At 47.0% G+C, this 25,915-nt stretch overlaps 1 protein-coding gene across 1 annotated transcript in view; it reads left to right on the forward strand.

The window, feature by feature from the left end:
• The window catches only part of LOC308336017 (uncharacterized protein), a 111,929-nt gene that overhangs the window by 48,995 nt on the left and 37,019 nt on the right, over positions 1–25,915 (forward strand). The window contains exons 44-62 of the mRNA XM_080793259.1: positions 195–268; positions 1,210–1,398; positions 2,472–2,582; positions 6,294–6,521; positions 8,076–8,463; positions 9,827–10,511; positions 11,347–11,437; positions 12,928–13,224; positions 14,462–14,709; positions 15,415–15,584; positions 16,892–17,146; positions 19,011–19,306; positions 19,772–19,958; positions 20,690–21,802; positions 23,431–23,527; positions 23,655–23,739; positions 25,023–25,086; positions 25,373–25,465; positions 25,621–25,760. Of these exons, the coding sequence (XP_080649385.1) occupies positions 195–268; positions 1,210–1,398; positions 2,472–2,582; positions 6,294–6,521; positions 8,076–8,463; positions 9,827–10,511; positions 11,347–11,437; positions 12,928–13,224; positions 14,462–14,709; positions 15,415–15,584; positions 16,892–17,146; positions 19,011–19,306; positions 19,772–19,958; positions 20,690–21,802; positions 23,431–23,527; positions 23,655–23,739; positions 25,023–25,086; positions 25,373–25,465; positions 25,621–25,760 (4,811 nt within the window). The remainder of the gene's footprint in view (positions 1–194; positions 269–1,209; positions 1,399–2,471; positions 2,583–6,293; positions 6,522–8,075; positions 8,464–9,826; positions 10,512–11,346; positions 11,438–12,927; positions 13,225–14,461; positions 14,710–15,414; positions 15,585–16,891; positions 17,147–19,010; positions 19,307–19,771; positions 19,959–20,689; positions 21,803–23,430; positions 23,528–23,654; positions 23,740–25,022; positions 25,087–25,372; positions 25,466–25,620; positions 25,761–25,915) is intronic.

Consider the following 25,915-nt stretch of genomic DNA (forward strand, 5'->3'; position numbering starts at 1 on the left):
CGCATACCGAATCAAGTAATGAAGTGCATTTACAGTTTAGGCATTTATCAGACACTCTTAATCCAGAGTGATTTACAGTAAGCAAGAACAACATGTGGTAATGTGTGTGTCTGTGTGTGTGTGTGTGTGTGTCTGTGTGTGTGTGTGTGTGTGTGTGTGTGTGTGTGTGTGTGTGTGTGTGTCTGTGTGCACAGATTGGTCTAACAGGGTGAAGCAGATTGCTAAACTGTGGAGGAAAGCCAACTCTCAGGATAGAGCGCCATATGTGGTGAGTCTGTAGATCTGTTCACAGATCTACAAGCATCTATACGTGCATAGTATGCTGCAGTGTAAGCATTCTTTAGCAGATCTACAAGCTTGTAGATCTGTTCTTTTTGAAAAATCGTGAAAATGTGGTGCAAATGTTTGAATATATATATTCTTTCAGAGCCAACGTTTTTAACTCCAGTCCAGAGTGCATTTTTCTTTTTTTCCCACTTATTTTTTATTGAAGGAAGAACGGACAAAAAAACACAACTAACAAGACGATACGGAAAGAAAAATAAAATAAAAAGACAAAAAGTAAAAGAAAAAAGGCTGTATTTTTCATATATTACAACAAACATTCAATGAAATCCTATTTGCAATATCACTAGGCTGAGAGAAGAGATTCCACTTTTCCCACTTTTTATATAGAATTTATCCTCTTGTAGTCTACAGTATGAATGTTAGTTTTTCCATAGAATACAGTTCCTCAATAATGTCCATCCATTGATCTTTCGTTGGTGGGTCCTGTTGGCACCAGCGTCGTGTGATTGCTTTTTTACTTGATTAAATATTTATCATGTATTACAAACTCTTCAGGGATATTTCAGTAGAAAAGAAACAGAGGTCCTGAGTGCATTTTAACCCTTGGGACTGCCACCCCAATAGCAGCTTTTCAGTGCCTTCAAACATTATTTCTATGTGTTGATTTAGGTGTTCCATAACGTTCGTTTAAGCACGGCTAGAAAGCTGTTTCGTTTCAACCAATCCGATCGCTTCCTCGAAACGACCTGTCTTGTATAATGGGTGTTATTCTCTCCAGGTCAAAGCCAGGGACAGCCAATCGGACTGCTTTATTCTCTCCAGGTCAACCAATCAGAAATGCTTTATTCTCTCCAGGTCAACCAATCAGAAATGCTTTATTCTCTCCAGGTCAACCAATCAGAAATGCTTTATTCTCCCCAGGTCAAAGCCAGGGACAACCGGGCTGCGCAGCGTATGAACAAGGTGCAGGTCTCCAGTGATTCGCTGAAAAGGACCCAATCGCAGGAGCCGCTCCCTGACCACGCCCCGTACGACCCCGCCTCCATGGAGGCGGACAGCGTGTTCAAACCCAGAGAGACGGAGCACGAACAGGAATGGAAATGCAGACAGGTAGACAGACAGACAGGCAGACAGACAGACAGACAGACAGGCAGACAGGCAGACAGACAGACGGGCGGGCGGACGGACGGACGGGTGGGCAGACAGACAGACAGACAGACAGACAGACAGACGGGCAGACAGACAGACGGACAGACGGGCAGACGGGCGGGTGGGCGGTCAGACAGACAGGCAGGTAGACAGACAGACAGACAGACAGTAGTGTTAAGTAACATTTTTACTTACTTTTACTTTACTGAATTCTTGCGATTGAGCTTTTACATCTACAGATTTGTAAATGTCTGACTGACTGACTGACTAAAACAACAGACAGACAGACAGACAGACAGGTGTGTGTTAACCATCATCAGTTGGACCCAGGGCGGGAAATCAACTCATCAGGAGCCAAATTAATGCATTTTAGTAAATAATACAAAAGAATCATAATTGTGACAATAGATGTTGCAACAATCATTGTGATTATCACCTTAACCGTAACGCTGCAGCCCTGATGCAGATGACCGCTATATATTGGCTTAGAATGTAAATAAAAAAATCACACCCGTGTGAAGTGAGGGGCGCTAATACATTGTAAAACAAACGGTGCAAACACAAACATTAAGCGCCATTAACAAGATAACATAAAGAGACAACATGACGTACATTTTCCCTTCATTGTCAATGTGGCGTTTACTAAACAAACATTGAACTAAAGATAAACCTGTGTATAGGAGGGGGGAGGGGCTAGGGGAGGGGCTAGCACTCCTCAAAACACAGCAAAACTATTAGTTGCACTGAGGTGTCAATCTCCCGCCCTGCCTAGCAACCATTGGTAACCATAGTAACCAGTAGGATGCATGCTAGGGGGATGAATACATAAATACGTGGTTGGATGGATGCATTATTATGAATTTCATTGACTTACCACCAGGGGGCATGATCAATGCCGTATATGCCTATAAATGGTTTAATGACTGCATGCGTTTTGTTGAACTGTAAATGTCTTAATTGTGGTTAAAGATGGTGAGGTCATTATGCATGCGTTTGATAATCTGCTAATTGATGTGCTAATTGTCGTTAAAAAGGTTAATGAGCTTAATGAGCCACCGAGGTCCCAGGAAAGACCCCTCCCCCAAAGCAAAGTTAAAGAATGTCCCTGGCAGGCTTCTGTAGACGGAGCTGGAAGACTGGCTCTGGTAAGGGATCCCCTGTTCCCCGTTTGTGTTAGCCGTTAGCCATTAGCATCACAGGGATTCCCCTGTTTGTGTTAGCCGTTAGCCATTAGCATCACAGGGATTCTTCTGTTCCATGTTTGTGTTAGCCGTTAGCATCACAGGGATTCTTCTGTTCCATGTTTGTGTTAGCCGTTAGCATCACAGGGATTCTTCTGTTCCATGTTTGTGTTAGCCGTTAGCATCACAGGGATTCTTCTGTTCCATGTTTGTGTTAGCAGTTAGCCAATAGCATCAGAGGGATTCACCTTTTCTCTGTTTGTGTTGCCCTTTAGCCATTAGCATCCGATACATTACAATTTTCTGTTAGTGTTAGCCATTATCATCAGATGGATTCCCCTTTTCTCCGTTTGTGTTAGCCATTAGCATCAAAGGTATTCCCCATTTCCCTGTTTGCGTTAGCCGTTAGCATCTGAGTGATACCCCCCTTTCTCTGTTTTTGTTAGCAGTTAGCATCAGAGGGATTCCATCGAGATTCCCATTTCTTTGTGTTAGCTGTTAGCATCAGAAGTTAGCCTGTTAACTATTAGCTATAAGAATTCTGGAGGTTAGCGTGTTCGCTATAAAAGATATTGGGGGTTAGCTTGTTAGCTATTAGCTATCAGAATACCGGAGGTTATCCATCAGAAGAGGTTATATTTTTGCGGTTAGCGTGGATTGTGGAAAGAAAATATGACTTATAACAGGTCAAAACACCATGGCAGTTCTTTAGAAAGACGACTCACAACAGCTGCTAAAACTCCACGGTACAAAGTGTGTAGAGCTCCCCCTGGTGGAATGTTTAGTCTCGTACAGTGTACACGGAGACGATGTGCTCTTTATGTTACTTAAAGGGCAACCTTCGTTTTAGTTTAGTTTTGTTTTAGGTTGTGATTAGAGAAAGTAAAAGATGAGTGTTATTTTTCATTTGCGGCTTTCTTTCGTTTCAGGGATTTTAGCTGTTTTTGACAGAGGGGCGGGGGCATTCAAACATGGGGCTAAATATGTATTTCTTTCCAACTATAGTCCTACTAGACCCCCAAAAATTACATCTGGCCACAAAATATCACAGCATGTACTGAATGTGAAGGAAGCCTACTGGGGGGAAGCCAGGCTCAATATGTCAGATTGACACATTCAGTAGATCCCGTGATCTCCTGTGGCCAGATGTAAAAAAAAACGGCTAAATTCCCTAAATCGAAAGATAGCAGCAAAATGAAAACAACACTCATCTTTTACTTTCTCTAATAACACCCTTAAAACATCAAAACGACTAAAGTTGTCCTTTAAGGATTAGGGGAATCGTTTTGACCAGTAGATTGTTATTCCATATATATATATGAGTCTTATGTGTTTAGTGTTCTGTATAGGGAATAATATGTTGTTTTGGGATAGCAGTCAGGATTGTCCCCCTGCATGTTAATGTAGAAAGTCACTCATCGCATTAAACCACTCACTCACTGACAGACAGACAGAACATGAAGTCACAAAGGTTCAAATGTGTATTCATGGTTTAAATATGTCAATATAATTAGGGGTGCACGATAATGACATTTACGACCGATATCCCATTTACTCTGCCGACGACGATTCTGACCGCGATTCCGATATTATATACAGAAGACCACAATGGAAACCGATCAATTGATATTACGTCTCTGCTTTCGGGAAGAAACCTCTTGACTACAAAATGTTACATTTTTTTCAGGGAATGAAAATTATACATCTTTCAGGAAATTCAGAAAACCTTATATTTTGAAAACCAAGCAACACGGCCTCATCAAAGGTGTTTGACAGTTTGACGGTCCAATGGAGTTAAGAGGTTTTGTCAAGTGCTTTTTACTACTTTCCATTGGTTCAATATTTTCGAAACAACACGCAGACATAAAGGGTGTTCAATAGCACTGATTTATGGAACAACACACAGACGTAAAGGGTGTTCAATAGCACTGATTTATGGAACAACACACGGACGTAAAGGGTGTTCAATAGCACTGATTTATGGAACAACACACAGACGTAAAGGGTGTTCAATATAGCACTGATTTATGGAACAACACACGGACGTAAAGGGTGTTCAATAGCACTGATTTATGGAACAACACACAGACGTAAAGGGTGTTCAATAGCATTGATTTATGGAACAACACACAGACGTAAAGGGTGTTCAATAGCACTGATTTATGAAACAACACACAGACGTAAAGGGTGTTCAATAGCACTGATTTATGGAACAACACACAGACGTAAAGGGTGTTCAATAGCACTGATTTATGGAACAACACACAGACGTAAAGGGTGTTCAATAGCACTGATTTATGAAACGACACACAGACGTAAAGGGTATTCAATAGCACTGAGTTATGGAACAACACACAGACGTAAAGGGTGTTCAATAACACTGATTTATGGAACAACACACAGACGTAAAGGGTGTTCAATATAGCACTGATTTATGGAACAACACACAGACGTAAAGGGTGTTCAATAGCACTGATTTATGAAACAACACACAGACGTAAAGGGTGTTCAATAGCACTGATTTATGAAACGACACACAGACGTAAAGGGTGTTCAATAGCACTGATTTATGGAACAACACACAGACGTAAAGGGTGTTCAATATAGCACTGATTTATGGAACAACACACAGACGTAAAGGGTGTTCAATAGCACTGATTTATGAAACAACACACAGACGTAAAGGGTGTTCAATAGCACTGATTTATGAAACAACACACAGACCTAAAGGGTGTTCAATAGCACTGATTTATGAAACGACACACAGACGTAAAGGGTATTCAATAGCACTGAGTTATGGAACAACACACAGACGTAAAGGGTGTTCAATATAGCACTGATTTATGGAACAACACACAGACGTAAAGGGTATTCAATAGCACTGAGTTATGGAACAACACACAGACGTAAAGGGTATTCAATAGCACTGATTTATGAAACGACACACAGACGTAAAGGGTGTTCAATATAGCACTGATTTAGGAAACAACACACAGACGTAAAGGGTATTCAATAGCACTGATTTATGAAACAACACACAGACGTAAAGGGTGTTCAATAGCACTGATTTATGAAACAACACACAGACGTAAAGGGTGTTCAATAGCACTGAGTTATGGAACAAATTTAGTTGAGGTTTCCTCCCAACAGAAACGAACGAGACGAGTGCACACAATAAATGTAGAATGTATCGACGGTCACACTATTACTGCCTCGTCAATATCGGCGAAAATAACCGGTATCGTTTCTCGAGTCCCATCCGATGACCGACGTCTTTACGGGGGCCGATACGGGACGAATCCGATACGCTTTTCCGATCATGTCGTTGGTGCATCTCTAATAATGAATGGGATAAACGTTATGTATTTCTCCTTCGGATCCAGACGGCGGTTTAACCCATTCTGACCGGGCACCCATTTTGGTGTTCAGCATCATGTTATGCTTTACCTATTGAAAAATAGCAGATCTACAAGCTCGTATCGCGCCACCGAGTGGCGCGATACGAGCTTGTAGGTCTGCTATTTTTGAAAAATCGAAGAGCGACTGACATTTTTTAGAATCTGATCTCAGGTCAGAATGGGTTCATCAGACCCAGTGTGTGTCCAGTGGAAACCTCGTATGAATCTGATCTCAGGTCAGAATGGGTTAAACTCGTGTCTTCTCCTCCCTCTTCAGATCCAGAGACAGCAGAACAAGGAGCAGGCCAAGATGGAGGCGTGTCAGAAACTGGAGCAGGTGAAGAGCGACATGCAGCAGCGCCAACAGCAGCAGCACCACACCACCACCACGTTGCTAGGCAACCATCCCATGGTGGGAGGAGCAGGAGGAGGAGGAGGAGGAGTCTCCCCCGAGGCGGGGAGCCGGAGCCCCGCCCACCCCGGGGGCGGGGCTTCCCCTCTCCAGGTGAGAGGTCATATCATAACAGTGTTTTTGGATTGTTGTCCAAAAGGTCGGAGATGTTCAGGTTCATTTATTTGTTTGTCCCCGTGGGGCGATTTGGTTTACAGCAAGGCGTAACACAGGCAGGTAACATGAAACACAAGAACACAGTAAAAAGGCACATAGTACACATAGAACATTTAAAACAGGATGGCAGTTAAAGATATCAGTGTAACATTATAATTCATACGTTTTCCAGAAAGTTGTATAAAAAATTAATACAATTAATACAAATCCAATTTACCCCCTTCTATCGGCATTTAGAGCCTTGGTAGCTACAGGCACGAAGGAGAACTTATACCTGTTGCTTTTGGCCCCTGGGACTGATGTTGAGTCTACGCATGGTGATAAGAGAACCACTCACTTCACATGGGTGTGATTTTTTTTTCATAATAAAAAGGGTATTTGCGCATGCATGAAGTGAATGGCAGATATAGAGTGGCAAAGTGAATGTACGGTAGTTTAAAGTCATTTCATGCAATCGGATCATAGACTGTAAAACATATGGACAAAGCGTTCCCCGGGTCTAACATGAACGTAAAATGAAGCCTGTCAGTCCTTGTATTGTAAGTCGCCATCTTTCTAGATCCGTTTGGGCCCAGCTGAGCCCATTGGCTGGCCCAGACAACGAGGCGGGACTTCCCCCCCTTCTTCTCCATTGGTTTTTATTTTGACTCGAGCGGGAGGGGAATCCCGATCATAGACTGTAACGGTAGCCACGCCCCTCAGAACATACGCAACTTTATGGTCATTTTTTAAATTAATTGGACCATAATTTTCCAAAAAGAATATTATGACATTAGAAATGAGACTTTAAACTAGTGACTGGAAGCAGAAAGTATTCATGACCATGTTTATTAAGGTAATACAGTCTAGGTGAAGTTGGGCCCAAATACATGGACCTCTATGGGGCTATGGGTTTTTCTGGGTCCAATGACAGACAGCGCCACAACAGGCCATTATATGAACTTTCATTTCCTTAGTGGCTTCACAAAATATCTGTCTGACTGCCCCCCTGAATCGGATAGGACTTTTCTGTACATATGGACCATGGGATGTACACATGGACCATGGGATGTACACATGGACCATGGGATGTACACATGGACCATGGGATGTACATATGGACCATGGGATGTACATATGGACCATGGGATGTACATATGGACCATGGGATGTACACATGGACCATGGGATGTACACATGGACCATGGGATGTACACATGGACCATGGGATGTACACATGGACCATGGGATGTACACATGGACCATGGGATGTACATATGGACCATGGGATGTACACATGGACCATGGGATGTACACATGGACCATGGGATGTACATATGGACCATGGGATGTACACATGGGGGTCAAAAAACCGTAGGTTTCGTTTTTGGCTCTCTATCCTGATTGGATGAAAGGCTTTGCCGCCTATAGCCAAAAAACGAAACCTAAGGTTTTTTGAGTGAAATCACTGAATATACCTTTTAAACAACAACAACAATAATAACCTTCCAGGTCAGGCCACACCCACACGACGACGTCTTCCTGCGGCCACAAGTCCCGCCCCCCTCCGGCTTCTCCCCCCACCACCACCCCCACCCCCACTCGCCCTCCCCCCACCGCCCCTCCTCGCCCTGGGACCGCCCCCCGGCCACGCCCCCCCAACGCCACGGCGGATCTCTGAGCGCCTCGCCGTCGGCCCACGATGCACTGGGGCCTCCGTCCCCCGCCGACCCCTCCTCCTCCTCCTCCAGGCCCGTGATGTCATCACAGCAACAACAACAACAGACCCCGCCCAGACCTGTGATGTCATCACAGCAACAACAGACCCCGCCCAGACCTGTGATGTCATCACAGCAACAGACCCCACCCAGGCCTGTGATGTCACAGCAGCAGCAGCAGGGTGAGTTGTTTCCTGACTGATCCCAGTACAGCCTTAATTCACAAGCACGTCGGACAGCCTTTCTGACCGATTTTGAGATTTTTAAGTTGATTTTCTTTGCTCATGAAGTCCTGAGAATGTTCCCCTTGCATGACTTTGTCTAAATATTAGATTGAAAACGTTTTTTAAATATGATTTTAGGCATAGTTGCGAATGTAGTGAGCACTTACTATGAGACCTAGCAGATCATGTCTGTGCGTGCGTGCGTGTGTCCCCCCTTTGTGCCCATATATGGAGCTGAGTGATTTGTTTGTGATTGCTGCAACACACTCCATATTTGAACGTATAGCTGCTTTGGGGACTCCTTATATGGTTATGGCTGAGTCATGGTGACATGAGACTTAAAAAAATAATAACTTAAAAATTAATCTTAAAAGAACCCAAATATGTACGAGCTGCGTTCGCTTCCCGCGTCTTACTGGTTATACCTACTAGGTCTGGCTTTATCGGCCAAACTGACCGCCGCCCCCCCCCCCCCCTTCTCCCCCACTCGTCTAATGATCTGCACACCTCCCGACAGCTGGAGACGAACATTGTTCAACAATGTTCGTCTCCAGCTGTCGGGAGGTGTGAAGATCATTAGACGAGTGGGGGAGAGAGAGTGGCCAATCAAATCGCACCAAAAACACGGTCATCCTGACCTTTCAGCCGACTCCGAGTAGGAGTGAATTTATTTCAGACATGCTAGTGTTAAGATAGAAACTGACCCAGTATATAAATACATGCTAGTGTTAAAGGAGAATTCCATGCTAGAATGCTTTCTTACCTGTCTTTGTAGTTGTTACGTCCCCACCAAAGAGGTCCAGGTGTTTTTTTGTGCAAAAACTTTAATAGCCAACCTTATTGGCTATTTTCCCTACCATAAGCCCTCAATGAATTGCATTGCATTGAATGGGAATTGAATGGGATGTATGGGGTGTTATGCTAGTTCGCTTATTTCCATCGAAAGAAGTAGTAAAGTGTGCCGCTTGGGATATTATTTACATTATGAAGAGAGGATATATACAAAGAAATTATAATTTTGAGCGATGGAAATAAGCGAATTAGCACAACACCCCATAGCCCCATTCAATTCAATGCAATTCACTGCAATTAATTTAGGACTTATGGTAGGGGAAACAGCCAATAAGGAGCTTTTGCACAAAATAACACCTGGACCTCTTTGGTGGGGACGTAACAACTACAAAGAAAGGTAAGAAAGCCTTTTAGTATGGAATTCTCCTTCAAGCCTTTTAGTATGGAATTCTCCTTTAAGAAGAACTGACCCAGTATATAAATCCGGATGAATTTGCAATCCTGACCTCTTGACCTCTGCTCCCTATAGGACCCCGCGGGGGGGTGATGAGCCCCCCCTCAGGAATGACCTCTGACCTTTCGTCCAGACACTCCTCCTCCGCACCCCCCCACCACCACCACAGGATGATGATGTCAGAGTTCAAGACCCCCATGCCCCCCCACCTCCAGCCCCCCCAGGACTCCTCCCCCCACCGGAGCCCCACCCCTTTCGCCTCCTCCCGACCTTCCCCCGACCCCTATGGCTCCTCCCCGCGACCCCACGACCCCTATGGCTCCTCCCCGCGACCACACGACCCATATGGCTCCTCCCCTCGACCCCACGACCCCTACGGCTCCTCCCCTCGACCCCACGACCCCTACGGCTCCTCCCCTCGACCCCACGACCCCTATGGCTCCTCCCCTCGACCCCACGACCCCTACGGCTCCTCCCCTCGACCCCACTCGGACCCTTCCTACCTGGCTCCTCCCCCCGCTGCCGCCGCGCTGCGATTGGACCAGTTCGGGCCGCCGCAGCAGGCGGCTGCGTCGTCCAATCGGAGGGTTTCCCCCTCCCCCCTCGACCCCTTCGCCCCCCCCACCGCCGGCGTGCTGCCGTCGGACCGCTACCCGCCGTCCCCGGGGAGCCAGAGGAGCGCCGACACCTACCACCACCACCAGCAGGGGGCGCCGGCGTCCCGGGAGCCCTACACCGCCACGCCTTCTGGGACGCTCAGGTAGGTCATGTGACCTCTGTTCCTCCCAGATGCAGGTAGTTCATTTCATAGACGTATAAACTTAGAGTATACTAGCCCTTACCCCACAACCAGGCCAGGCCAGACCAGGCTGCAATGCCTTCATTCGGCCACTATGTCCATTTGGCCTCAGGGTTTCCTCTGGGTGCCGTCTCTATTCATATATACTCTATAGACGCCCCTTTCAACTGCTATTCAACTGCTGAACAGCAAATAGCACTTTATTCTTGCCCCTTTTGCACATACTGCAGACACTAATGCACTTAAGCTAATCTGAGTTCCCAGAAGTTTTATTTTTCGCCACTAGGCGGGCGAGAAAAAAGGAACTTCTTGGAAAAAAGGAACGTATCCCTGTGAGGGAAGTATACGTTGCGCTCAGAATCTGAGCGGACACTCCCCTTTCCGGTCTGAAGCACTGTGCATACCATGAAAATAGTCCGAAGGGAATCCAATTCAAAATTAAATTGTAGTATAGGCCACCACCGCTCAAGGAGCAATTGTTTCCCTTCCGTCTTATTTAGACTCCATGTGGAACCCGCCCCTGTCTTTTGATTCGCATTTCATTTGAAACGCAACGCACTGGGCCACGCCCCTGCTGCACAGGATCTGAGGCCAATTTTCCTAGACTACACTTTAGCTGACTCTGCTGCTACTGTATGTCTAGTGCCCTGTTCTTAGTCCTGTATTGAACGTTGTTGTGTGTATTTTGTGTGTATTTTTACTAACCAATTTCCCGCAAGGGGACAATAAAGCTAACCTTGAACCTTGACCCCTGTGTGAAGATATTAAAATGAGCGATACTGTATTCTGTCCTCAGACCGCCCGTCGACCCCGGAGCCCTCCGGCCTGCGGGCGGAGCGGGGCCACCGGCCAGCGGAGCCGGGATCGAACCCCTGATCCACCACCTGGTACGCACGCACGCCTTCCATCTGACCAATCACAATTAGTGACGGTCTTCATTGTACAGTGGGTTTATGAGGAGCATCAAATGTGACCAGATTTGACTGAGAGCCTGCCATTGGATTTGGTTTTTGTTTGCATGTCATGTGAAAGCAGGGAATCGTAGCTTCAAATGTACATATTGGTTGTTCAGTTTGACCCACCAGTTTTGGAGATATGGCTTATAGAGTAATGTCTGGCAGAGAAACAGAGAGTTGAGAAAACAGGCTTGAAAAGGTTGACTTCTGTGGTCTCTAACATTACACCTATAGCTACATGTTTAAGCATTTATTTAATATTTACATGTCTTCTGTGGACTCTAACATTACACCTATAGCTACATGTTTAAGCATTTATTTCATATTTACATGTCTTCTGTGGTCTCTAACATTACACCTATAGCTACATGTTTAAGCATTTATTTAATATTTACATGTCTTCTGTGGACTCTAACATTACACCTATAGCTACATGTTTAAGCATTTATTTCATATTTACATGTCTTCTGTGGTCTCTAACATTACACCTATAGCTACATGTTTAAGCATTTATTTCATATTTACATGTCTTCTGTTGTCTCTAACATTACACCTATAGCTACATGTTTAAGCATTTATTTCATATTTACATGTCTTCTGTGGTCTCTAACATTACACCTATAGCTACATGTTTAAGCATTTATTTCATATTTACATGTCTTCTGTGGACTCTAACATTACACCTAGCTACATGTTTAAGCATTTATTTAATATTTACATGTCTTCTGTGGACTCTAACATTACACCTAGCTACATGTTTAAGCATTTATTTAATATTTACATGTCTTCTGTTGTCTCTAACATTACACCTATAGCTACATGTTTAAGCATTTATTTCATATTTACATGTCTTCTGTGGTCTCTAACATTACACCTATAGCTACATGTTTAAGCATTTATTTAATATTTACATGTCTTCTGTGGACTCTAACATTACACCTATAGCTACATGTTTAAGCATTTATTTCATATTGACATGTCTTCTGTGGTCTCTAACATTACACCTATAGCTACATGTTTAAGCATTTATTTCATATTTACATGTCTTCTGTGGTCTCTAACATTACACCTATCTACATGTTTAAGCATTTATGTCATATTTACATGTCTTCTGTGGTCTCTAACATTACACCTATAGCTACATGTTTAAGCATTTATTTCATATTTACATGTCTTCTGTGGTCTCTAACATTACACCTATAGCTACATGTTTAAGCATTTATTTCATATTTACATGTCTTCTGTGGTCTCTAACATTACACCTAGCTACATGTTTAAGCATTTATTTCATATTTACATGTCTTCTGTGGTCTCTAACATTACACCTAGCTACATGTTTAAGCATCTATTTCAGACATGGTGTAGTATGTGAAGAGTCTGCCTGTGCTTTTAACTCATCGTTCTGCCTGCCTGTCAAACAGTCCCCAGGTCAAAGGTCGCAGCAACAGGACACATTTCCCAGAACCCCCGGCGGCGTTGGTGGCCAGACCCCAAAGCACCCTGGGATACCGGAGGAGGCGGGCGGATTCGCGGGCCTGGCCAATCGGACGCCGGGTCACGACCCCTTCGAGCAGAGTCGCGGCGTGGCCCCGGGGCCGGCGCCTCGAATGGAGAAGGCGGCGGCGGCCAATGAAATGGCAGCGTTGGGCATGAGCGTGCTGGACGGGCCAATCAGCTCGCTGCCTCAGCTGGGAGACTCTGAGGAGAAGCTCCGACAGGTAACCAATGGGCTCACAGCGTTGCACGGGAGTAAATGTACATAGCGGTAGTTGCTAAATGCACGCGGGTGAAATCACCCCTCAGCGGCTTCTGACAGACATACTAGGGGTTGGAACATGCATCCCAACAAGCCCAACCCAGTAGTCACTTATGGCAGCGGTGGCCGAACGGTTTGCGGAGCGCTCTTGATATCGGAAGGTCGCTATAGTTTGTATCCCCGGACCGGCACGTTAAAATTACCACCGCTGAAGTGCCCTTGAGCAAGGCATTGAACCCCTACCATGAAATGTTCTATGAGCAGGGCCTGGCTGTAAACAAGTTCTGGAGCTTAGTCCAGTTACCCTGGGTAAACATAGTACCTTTCCTTTCCTTAGTCCAGTTACCCTGGGTAATCATAGTACCTTTCCTTTCCTTAGTCCAGTTACCCTGGGTAAACATGGTACCTTTCCTTTCCTTAGTCCAGTTACCCTGGGTAAACATAGTACCTTTCCTTTCCTTAGTCCAGTTACCCTGGGTAAACATGGTACCTTTCCTTTCCTTAGTCCAGTTACCCTGGGTAAACATGGTACCTTTCCTTTCCTTAGTCCAGTTACCCTGGGTAAACATAGTACCTTTCCTTTCCTTAGTCCAGTTACCCTGGGTAAACATGGTACCTTTCCTTTCCTTAGTCCAGTTACCCTGGGTAAACATGGTACCTTTCCTTTCCTTAGTCCAGTTACCCTGGGTAAACATAGTACCTTTCCTTTCCTTAGTCCAGTTACCCTGGGTAAACATGGTACCTTTCCTTTCCTTAGTCCAGTTACCCTGGGTAAACATAGTACCTTTCCTTTCCTTAGTCCAGTTACCCTGGGTAAACATAGTACCTTTCCTTTCCTTAGTCCAGTTACCCTGGGTAAACATAGTACCTTTCCTTTCCTTAGTCCAGTTACCCTGGGTAAACATAGTACCTTTCCTTTCCTTAGTCCAGTTACCCTGGGTAAACATAGTACCTTTCCTTTCCTTAGTCCAGTTACCCTGGGTAAACATGGTACCTTTCCTTTCCTTAGTCCAGTTACCCTGGGTAAACATGGTACCTTTCCTTTCCTTTTTTCACTTTGAGTGGCACCACAAAAAGACACAAACGGACCCCTCACCAACCTTAATCCGGTCGTTTTCCCACTGTTACTAACCCTAATAATGTGTGTGTGTGTGTGTGTGTGTGTGTGTGTGTGTGTGTGTGTGTGCGTGCGTGCACAGCGTCAGAGGCTGAGGCAGCTCATCCTTCGTCAGCAGCAGCAGAAGTCGTCCATGAGGCTGAACGAAGCCCCTCCCCCTCCCCCGCCCAGACCCGCCTCCGCCACCACCGGACCCTCTGCTGCCCCCGGTGGACAGGTCGCTCCTTCCGCCACGGGTTGGTCCCTGGAGGAGGCCGCAGGACCCCCCCTGGGCTACGCCCGCCCCCCACCACCCTACCCGGGGACCCCCTACCCCAGACAAACACTAAGGTAATTACCCAGGGACCCCCTATAGCCTAGACACACACTAAGGTAATTACCCAGGGACCCCCTATCCCAGACACACACTAAGGTAATTACCCAGGGACCCCCTATCCCAGACACACACTAAGGTAATTACCCAGGGACCCCCTACCCCAGACACACACTAAGGTAATTACCCAGGGACCCCCTACCGCAGACACACACCAAGGTTCATTAGGTTTGCCTGGTGGGTGGTGATCCACCTGAACTGTAGTTGTATGATAAAGGGGGAGGGTCTGATAGTGTGATGTCACTGTATTACTGTTCATTTCATTGGCCCCGTTTGACTGTCAAGGGTTCAGCCTCCAGGAAGAAACCCTAAATGCAAAGTGAAGACACCCATTGGTCAAAAAAAAAATTACTCCAGGGTGTGTAATGAAGTCAGACCAGTGTGTGTCCAGTGGAAACCTCGTATGAATCTGATCTCAGGTCAGAATGGGTTAATCAGACCAGTGTATGTGTCCCAGTGGAAACCTCGTATGAATCTGATCTCAGGTCAGAATGGGTTATAATCAGACCAGTGTGTGTCCAGTGGAAACCTCGTATGAAACTGATCTCAGGTCAGAATGGGTTGATCAGACCAGTGTGTGTCCAGTGGAAACCTCGTATGAATCTGATCTCAGGTCAGAATGGGTCAAACGTGGTGATGAACGGTATTGTCTCCTCCTATAGGTTCAGCTATGCTGCGGGAGCTCCAGGGGCCGGGGGGCTCCACCAGGACTGCCAGGCCCAGCAGACGCTGCCCGTCTCTGGGCTGGCTCTGCCAGACCTCCCTGCCGTTCCCCCCGGGAGGACCATGGGCGCTGGGGACGCCGTCAGACCACATGCTGTCATGATGCCAGGTAGGTCTCTACCAATAGGAGGACAGAGAGACGGAGGGAGGGAGGGAGGGGCTGTGAGGTCACGTGGGTCAATACATCGTCATGGAGTAGAGGGCTACTGGAGCCCACACCGTTTCTTCAGGACCAGGGGTTATTTAGGGTTAGAACAATTACTCCAGTTTTGGCATCACTGCACTGGCTTCCGGTTGTTTTTAGGATTGATTTTAAAATTATTTTACTTGTCTATAAAGCTCTCAATGGTCTCGCACCTTCCTACCTACATGACTGCCTGCCTAAATATGTCCCAAACCGCCCCCTAAGGTCTTCCACTGCTGGCCTGCTCGCTTTGCCAAAAAAAATTGCAACAAAAAAATACGGGGAAGCAGCTTTTTGCTTCTACGGGCCGTCGACATGGAACAAACTCCCACTGTACCTTCGACAGGCAACCTCTGTAGACATTTTATCATAGCTTCACATTGACATATTGGTTGTTCAGTTTGACCCACCAGTTTTGGAGATATGGCTTATAGAGTAATATTTTGCCGAAAACGGCAAGTTGAGAAAACAGGCTTGAAAGGTTCACTTCTGTGGTCTCTAACATTACACCTAGCTACATGTTTAAGCATTTATTTCATATTTACATGTCTTCTGTGGACTCTAACATTACACCTATAGCTACATGTTTAAGCATTTATTTCATATTTACATGTCTTCTGTGGACTCTAACATTACACCTATAGCTACATGTTTAAGCATTTATTTCATATTTACATGTCTTCTGTGGTCTCTAACATTACACCTATAGCTACATGTTTAAGCATTTATTTCATATTTACATGTCTTCTGTGGTCTCTAACATTACACCTAGCTACATGTTTAAGCATTTATTTCATATTTACATGTCTTCTGTGGACTCTAACATTACACCTATAGCTACATGTTTAAGCATTTATTTCATATTTACATGTCTTCTGTGGTCTCTAACATTACACCTATAGCTACATGTTTAAGCATTTATTTCATATTTACATGTCTTCTGTGGTCTCTAACATTACACCTATAGCTACATGTTTAAGCATTTATTTCATATTTACACGTCAATTTCAGCTCGGACACTTTTTTCAGACATGCAGAGTATGTGCAGAGTCCGCCTGACATATTAACTCATTTTGGAAAAAAATTAAATACAGTTTTTCTCCTCTGGTGAAAAAGCTGTAATTTGCGCGATGTCAGTCTCTCAGTCACATCTGGTCACAACTGATTGAACGGAGACCTCCGTCCTCGCCACTCGGGGTGTTAAAGTGACATCATTCTCCGTGTTTCTCCAGGCCCCGCCCAGTCCTTCCTCCCTCGGTCCATCCAGCCCCATTGCATCATGGGGCAGCCGTTCATCGAGCTGCGGCACCGAGCGGCGGACACGAGGCCACGCCTCCCCTTCCCCCAGCTCCTCCCCCTCCCGCACATGCACCCCGTCGCCATGGGGGAGGGGCTAGAGGAGGAGGCGGACGACTCGGCCGTCAAAGACCTGGAAGACGTGGAGGTGAAAGACCTGGTGGACCTGAACCTCATGGACCCCGACGATGGTAATTATGGTAATTAGATCCACCTGACCATGGTAATTATGGTAATTAGATATACCTGACCATGGCAATTATGGTAATTAGATCCACCTGACCATGGTAATTATGGTAATTAGATCCACCTGACCATGGTAATTATGGTAATTAGATCCACCTGACCATGGTAATTATGGTAATTAGATCCACCTGACCATGGTAATTATGGTAATTAGATCCACCTGACCATGGTAATTATGGTAATTAGATCCACCTGACCATGGTCATTATGGTAATTAGATCCACCTGAACCTAATGGACCCCCGGCGATGGTAATTCGGGGACTTCCTGAAAGTTCATATAATGGCCTGTTGTGGCGCTGTCTGTCATTGGACCCAGAAAAACCCATAGCCCCATAGAAGTCCATGTATTTGGGCCCAACTTCACCTAGACTGTATTACCTTAATAAACATGGTCATGAATACTTTCTGCTTCCAGTCACTAGTTTAAAGTCTCATTTCTAATGTCATAATATTCTTTTTAGAGAATTATGGTCCCATTTATTTAAAAAAATGACCATAAAGTCGCGCATGTTCTGAGGGGCGTGTCTACCGTTACAGTCTATGATCGGGAGCCACCCCCCGTTCAGTCAAAATAAAAACCAACGAAGAGCAAGGGGGGGGGGGGGGAAGTCCCGCCTCGTTGTCTGGGCCAGCCAATGACCAGCTGGGCCCAAACGGAGCCAGCCAATGGCCAGCTGGGCCCAAACGGATCTAGAAATATGGCGACTTACAGTGCAAGAAATTACAGGCTATGACCTGAACCTAATAAACCCTGACGATGGTAATTATATTCACCTGACGATGGTAATTATTATAATTAGATCCACCTAAACCTTATGGACCCTGACGATGGTAATTATGGTAATTATATTCACCTGACGATGGTAATTATTATAATTAGATCCACCTAAACCTTATGGACCCTGACGATGGTAATTATGGTAATTATATTCACCTGACGATGGCAATTATGCTAATTTGATTAACCTGAACCTGATGGAACCTGATGATGGTAATTATAATATTAAAAATCAAACCCGTGTGAAGTGAGGGGCGCTAATATATTTAACTCATGTTGCTTTATGATTAGGTGATGTAAAACAAACATTAAATTATCTTTATTGTTAATGGCATTTAATGTCTGTCACTGTGCCATCGCGATAATCCATCCATGGATTGAATGCGACTTGTTTTTACCACAAACCACCAGAACAGAAGAGAGATTAAAATAGGGTGCATTTTGCATCTCAAAACGCAGACACAATAAAACAACGACCTCTGCATTTATTAATTTTTTAGTTTATTTTGCTAGCTTTTAATAATCATTTCTCCTTCTGTTTTCTACATGAATATAACCACATTTATAACCATATAACAATAAATGGGGGTTAAATGCTGCAATTTGTAAAGATGGCAAAATATGACTCCTAACGTCATTGAAGTGGGACTCATAAAATGTCCCTGGGACTCATCTCTAAAAGGCCGTCCCTGCTTCTTGGGACTCATTACGTTGAAAACCTGTTTACATCACTGAGAAAGCACAGAAAGGTTTGTTAACGGTATGTTCAGTGATTTCACTCAAAAAAAACGTAGGTTTCGTTTTTGGCTGGGACCCAAAGCCTTTCGTCCAATCAGGATAGAGAGTCAAAAACGAAACCTAAGGTTTTTTTGACCCCCAGGGGTTAACTGGGGACAGGGAGGAACTCCTTATATGGTCAGCACACTCTATAGTAGAGAGGATTATCACAACGAAACAAAAAAAATAAGTGATATTTGAATTAAGTGAAATCACTGAATATACCTTTAAAAAATCTAATCAATCCCATCAGGTAAGGAGGATCTGGACCTGGGTCCTAACGACCTCCACCTGGACGACTTCCTGCTGTCGGGGAAGTTTGACCTGATCGCGTACGCCGACCCCGAGGGAGGGGAGGAGCTGGACCTGGGGGAGGGGCCGGAGGAGAGAGGCCACGCCCTCCACCAGGTGAAACAGGAAGCCAGGGAGTCGCCCGTGCTCATTGGACACGGCCAGGCGTCCGTCAAGGCGGAGCCCCTCCCCCCCGCCATGCACGCCTCGCCGAGACTCCCCGCCGGCGGTGGAACCGGCAACCACCTCCTTAGCAAGGTAGCATGTCGGTCTGAATGCTGCCTTGCCCTTTTAGCTTAGCGGATAACTTCTGAGCAACATAGCCTTGCCCTTTTAGCTTAGCGGATAACTTCTGAGCAACATAGCCTTGGCCTTTAGCTTAGCGAATAACTTCTGACCAACGTAGCATTGCCCTTTAGCTTAGCGGATAACTTCTGACCAACGTAGCATTGCCCTTTAGCTTAGCGGATAACGTCTTAGCAACAAAGCCTTGTCCTTTAGCTTAGCGGATAGCTTCTGACCAACATAGCCTTGCCCTTTAGTTAGTCAGGCGTGTGCGTGCGTCTGTCTCGTGCCTGTGCGTGTGTGTGTGCGTGCGTCTGTCTCGTGCCTGTGCGTGTGTGTGTGCGTGCGTCTGTCTCGTGCCTGTGCGTGTGTGTGTGCGTGCGTCTGTCTCGTGCCTGTGCGTGTGGACATTAAAACCCTTCTCTCCTCTCATCCCAGGACATTGCAGCAGCTGTCAGTGCTGCCGAGACACACCCACACAGAGCAGTCCTCCAATCGGAGCACAGATCACCCATCCAATCGGATCACAGATCAGTGGTCCAGGTTCCAGGAGGACCATCAGTCATCCAATCGGATCACAGATCGGTCCTGATGTCGCACAGAGGACTGTCCTCCATGTCTGCAGGTAACTCTATCCCTCTACCTCATCCCTCCATCCCTCCATCTCTACCTCCATCTCTACCTCCATCCCTCCATCTCTCCATCTCTACCTCCATCTCTACCTCCATCCCTCCATCCCTCCATCTCTCCATCTTTACCTCCATCCATCCATCTCTACCTCCATCCCTCCATCCCTCCATCTCTCCATCTTTACCTCCATCCATCCATCTCTACCTCCATCTCTCTACGTCCATCCCTCTGTCCTCAATGCATAAACAGGCTTCAGTTAAAACGGTCACAATCTTCCAAAACACAACTTTTCTTTAGTTTTTTAGAACTTACTCTGTGAAAGCCATGAATAAAGACCAGTTAGCCAGAGTATCAGTGGGCTGGGACATAAATGTGTAAGGAACGGATAACTGTGTAACTGCAGCAGTCATAAATATGGTGTAAGGAACAGATAAATGTAAGGAACGGATAACTGTGTAACTGCAGCAGTCATAAATATGGTGTAAGGAACAGATAAATGTAAGGAACGGATAACTGTGTAACTGCAGCAGTCATAAATATGGTGTAAGGAACAGATAAATGTAAGGAACGGATAACTGTGTAACTGCAGCTGATGAAGCAGAACAACGGGTCAGATACAGAGGCTTTCTGACACCTCTCTCTCACCCCCCACTCCATCATCTCTCTATGTCTCTCTCTCTCTCTCTCTCTCTCTCTCTCTCTCTCTCTCTCTCTCTCTCTCTCCAGGACAGCCATCTGTCTTCCAACAACAGCCAGGGAGAGGTTTCAGTCCATCGCCTCACCCTCAACAGTCTCACCCCTCACCTCACCCCCAGTCTCACCCCTCGCCTCACCCTCAGCAGCATCACCCCCAGCAGTCTCACCCTCAACAGTCTCACCCCTCACCTCACCCCCAGTCTCACCCCTCGCCTCACCCCCAGTCTCACCCCTCGCCTCACCCTCAGCAGCATCACCCCCAGCAGTCTCACCCTCAACAGTCTCACCCTCAACAGTCTCACCCATCACCTCACCATCAGTCTCACCCCCAGCAGTCTCACCCGTCACATCACTCTCAGTCTCACCCCCAGCAGTCTCACCCCCAGCAGTCTCACCCCCAGCACCCCCAGCAGTCTCACCCCTCACCTCAGTCTCACCCTCAGCAGTCTCACCCCTCACCTCAGTCTCACCCTCAGCAGTCTCACCCCCAGCAGTCTCACCCCCAGCAGTCTCACCCCCAGCAGTCTCACCCCCAGCAGTCTCACCCCTCGCATCACTCTCAGTCTCACCCTCAACAGTCTCACCCCTCACCTCAGTCTCACCCTCAGCAGTCTCACCCCCAGCAGTCTCACCCCCAGCAGTCTCACCCTCAGCAGTCTCACCCTCAGCAGTCTCACCCTCAGCAGTCTCACCCCCAGTCCCCCCCTCCCCTGTCGTCCAGACCGTTGCTCCTGGAGGAGCAGCCGCTACTCCTGCAAGATCTCCTCGATCAGGAGAGACACGAACAGCAGCAGCACAAACACATGCAGGCCCTGATACGACACCCTGATAACGCCCTGATACGACACCCTGATAACGCCCTGATACGACACCCTGATAACGCCCTGCTACGACACCCTGATAACGCCCTGCTACGACACCCTGATAACGCCCTGCTACGACACCCTGATAACGCCCTGATACGACACCCTGATAACGCCCTGATACGGCACCCTGATAACGCCCTGATACGACACCCTGATAACGCCCTGATACGACACCCTGATAACGCCCTGATACGACACCCTGATAACGCCCTGATACGACACCCTGATAACGCCCTGATACGACACCCTGATAACGCCCTGATACGACACCCAACAGGTAACATATAGACCCTGATAACACCCTACAGGTAACATAGGTAACTGGGGGACAGACTCCATCTCCCAGAGGTCTATGGGGCATTGTAACGGGGACAGACTCCATCTCCCAGAGGGTCTATAGTGCATTGTAACGGGGACAGACTCCATCTCCCAGAGGGTCTCTAGGGCATTGTAACAGGGACAGACTCCATCTCCCAGAGGTCTAGCGCATTGTAACGGGGACAGACTCCATCTCCCAGAGGTCTATGGGGCATTGTAACGGGGACAGACTCCATCTCCCAGAGGTCTAGGGCATTGTAACAGGGACAGACTCCATCTCCCAGAGGGTCTATAGTGCATTGTAACAGGGACAGACTCCATCTCCCAGAGGGTCTATAGGGCATTGTAACAGGGACAGACTCCATCTCCCAGAGGTCTATGGGGCATTGTAACGGGGACAGACTCCATCTCCCAGAGGTCTATAGCGCATTGTAACAGGGACAGACTCCATCTCCCAGAGGTCTATGGGGCATTGTAACGGGGACAGACTCCATCTCCCAGAGGTCTATAGTGCATTTTAACGGGGACAGACTCCATCTCCCAGAGGTCTATGGGGCATTTTAACGGGGACAGACTCCATCTCCCAGAGGTCTATGGGGCATTGTAACGGGGACAGACTCCATCTCCCAGAGGTCTATAGGGCATTGTAACAGGGACAGACTCCATCTCCCAGAGGTCTATGGGGCATTGTAACGGGGACAGACCATAGAGTATATATGAATAGAGATGGCACCCAGAGGAAACCCTGAGGTGAAATAGACATAGTGGCCAAATTTGATATTGCAGCCTGGCCTCAAACACATGAACGCGCTGGTCCGTTGACTATCATTGTGCAACGTTCACGACGGCAGCACGCTCGTTCGCGTTCGCGAGCATTCAACGGCAGCGCATTCATGTGTTTAGGGGCCAATCCATCCCAGAATGCACTCTGTTCCTACCCGGAAGGAGGAGTGAAATCGCCTCAACTTAAAGGGACACTTCACCCTTTTTGCAAAAAGATATATGTTAATGACGTTTAGAAGCTTTAGATCACTTTCCTGGGGGTCTTTATGTGTGTAATATGTGGTTTTAGATATTTTAGATTGTAGCAGTGAGCCTGTTGTCTCTGATGTCATGGACACTGGTCTCACTACCTTCCTGGACTACAATTCCCATAATTCTTTGGTGCACTGCTCCTCCTTGTGGATAGGGGGGAGAGCTGTCTTACTGAGACAACATGTAGTCCAGGAAGGAAGTGAGCCCATTGTCCATGACATCAGAGACAAAAGGCTCACTGCTACAATCAAAAATATCTAAAACCACATTTACACACATAAAGACCCCCAGGAAAGTGTTCTAAAGCTCCTAAACGTCATTAACATATATTATTTTGCAAAAAGGGTGAAGTGTCCCTTTAATGCAAGTGGACGGAAGGAGAACTCGGGTGCCGTCTCTATTCATACAGTATATACTCTTAAGGGACAGACTCCTGCATGTTACCGGCAATAAGCCACTCTAACACTTCAAATGGACATACTTCAATGACCAATACCTGAAATGTAAATGACCCGTCATAAACACCGTCCGTCCGTCTGTCTGTCTGTCCAGATGACCCCATCATGAAGGCCAAGATGGTCGCCCTCCAGGGCATCAACAAGGTCGTGACCCAGAGTAACCTGGGGCTGAACCCCATGACCATCAACAGGTACGTCCGTCCGCGCTCGCACGCTCGCTCGCATCACTTCCTGTGGCTTTAGTTTAGTGACGTCACGTGCTGCTGCTGCTGGCATGCCCGTCACCCACCGGCCTCACTTCCTGTGTCTGTGTTTCAGGTTCCACCAGGCTGCGTCGGAGGGCCTGAGACCCGAAGGCACCGCGAGTACACACCAAGTACACAGCGGTGCACAGCCCTGTGTGGTAGGTACACACCCAAGTACACACCCAGTACACACCAAGTACACAGCGGTACACAGCCCTGTGTGGTAGGTACACAATAGAAGGTGCAGTCGCCTCACAGCCAGAAGGTTGCGGGATCGATTCCCGCTCATACCCTGGGTGGGGTTGGCGAAAGAACCTTTCTGTGTGTAGTTTGCATGTTTTCCCCGTGTCCCCTAGGGTAGGTACCCTCACATGTTCTCCCCGTGTCCCCTAGGGTAGGTACCCTCACATGTTCTCCCTGTGTGTCCCCTAGGGTAGGTACCCTCACATGTTCTCCCTGTGTCCCCTAGGGTAGGTACCCTCACATGTTCTCCCCGTGTCCCCTAGGGTAGGTACCCTCACATGTTCTCCCCGTGTCCCCTAGGATAGGTACCCTCACATGTTCTCCCCGTGTCCCCTAGGGTAGGTACCCTCACATGTTCTCCCTGTGTGTCCCCTAGGGTAGGTACCCTCACATGTTCTCCCCGTGTCCCCTAGGGTAGGTACCCTCACATGTTCTCCCCGTGTCCCCTAGGGTAGGTACCCTCACATGTTCTCCCCGTGTCCCCTATATTGTAGGTACCCTCACATGTTCTCCCCGTGTCCCCTAGGGTAGGTACCCTCACATGTTCTCCCAGTGTCCCCTAGGGTAGGTACCCTCACATGTTCTCCCCGTGTCCCCTAGGGTAGATACCCTCAGAAAAAAAACATGCCGTAATCCTGGTCACTAAACTGCCTCCCCCTGGCCAGCCGGGGCGCCTGATGGAGGGGAAAGGAACTGGTTGGAATAACGTGTTCCTTCCACGCGCTACGTCCAACCAGGGAAACTCCCCCCCCTGTCAGGTGGAAAGGAGCAACTTGGACACTCGGGCATGAAGGAAGCATGAGTTCAAGTGCGTTGCTCTCCCCTTGTCCCCCATATATGGGGACTAGGTTGGTCTCCCCTTGTCCCCCATATATGGGGACTAGGTTGCTCTCCCCTTGTCCCCCATATATGGGGACTAGGTTGGTCTCCCCTTGTCCCCCATATATGGGGACTAGGTTGGTCTCCCCTTGTCCCCCATATATGGGGACTAGGTTGGTCTCCCCTTGTCCCCCATATATGGGGACTAGGTTGGTGGAGGGTGTGTAGAGCCCAGGATCACATTAGATGATTGACACAGGGGTGAAAAATGGGTTACAAAATCGTGAGATAGAAATTATATATATATAAAAAAAAACATCAGTTAGTGTTACTATCTATTATGATCTACAAGGAGATGTTTCCTGTTTCCTGTTCTCAGGACGGGAAGTTGACTCCCCAGCTGACCAGACCCAACCCTCCCAACTTTGGATCAGGATTCAGGAGTGAGTAACGCACGCGTGTGTGTGTGTGTGTGTGTGTGTGTGTGTGTGTGTGTGTGTGTGTGTGTGTGCGCGTGTGTGTGTTGTGTGTGCGCATGTGCGTGTGTGCGTGTGTGCGCATGTGCGTGTGCGTGTGCGAGTGTGATCACCCTAGCGTCATGAGCACCCATATTTCTGACAGAAGCCGTTGATGGCTGATTTCACCTACAACAGGTCGGATACAGAGGCTTTCTGACACCTCTCTCTCTCTCTCTCTCTCTCTCTGTCTCTCTCTCTCTCTCTCCCTCAGATCAGACTGAGCGTGCTCAGTACGAGTCGTGGTTAGGGGAGACCCAGCAGCTGTTAGCGCTGCAACAGCGCCTCCTGGAGGACCAGATTGCAGGTATTATTATTTACTCTCGTTGTCTCAAAGCATGATAAATATCATTAACAGTATTTACCATTGTTGTCTCAAAGCATGCTTGCATGCTTGTTTTATTCTCAGGGCACCGTACACATTATTCATAACCTTCATTAATAACTGTATTGTAACATCAGGTCACCGTAAAGCCAAGAAGTCTCTTTCTGCGAAACAACGAACGGCCAAGAAGTCCGGACGAAGTTTCTCCGAGGAAGACACCAACCAGCTTCTACACGTCTCCCAGCAGCAGGGGGCGCTACAGAAACAACTAGAGCAGGTACAGCACAGCAACTAGCCCATTCTGGGCGGTTTTAAAGCATTGTTTTATACTTCAGCTATTGGAAAATAGCAGATCTACAATCTAGTTCATAGTGCGTCACCGAGTGCTGCGTTATGAACTTGTAGGTCTGCTATTTAAAAAAAAAATCGTTC

Source organism: Protomyctophum bolini (assembly GCF_963924005.1).
Source record: "Protomyctophum bolini genome assembly, chromosome: 21".
NCBI classification, from domain to species: domain Eukaryota; kingdom Metazoa; phylum Chordata; class Actinopteri; order Myctophiformes; family Myctophidae; genus Protomyctophum; species Protomyctophum bolini.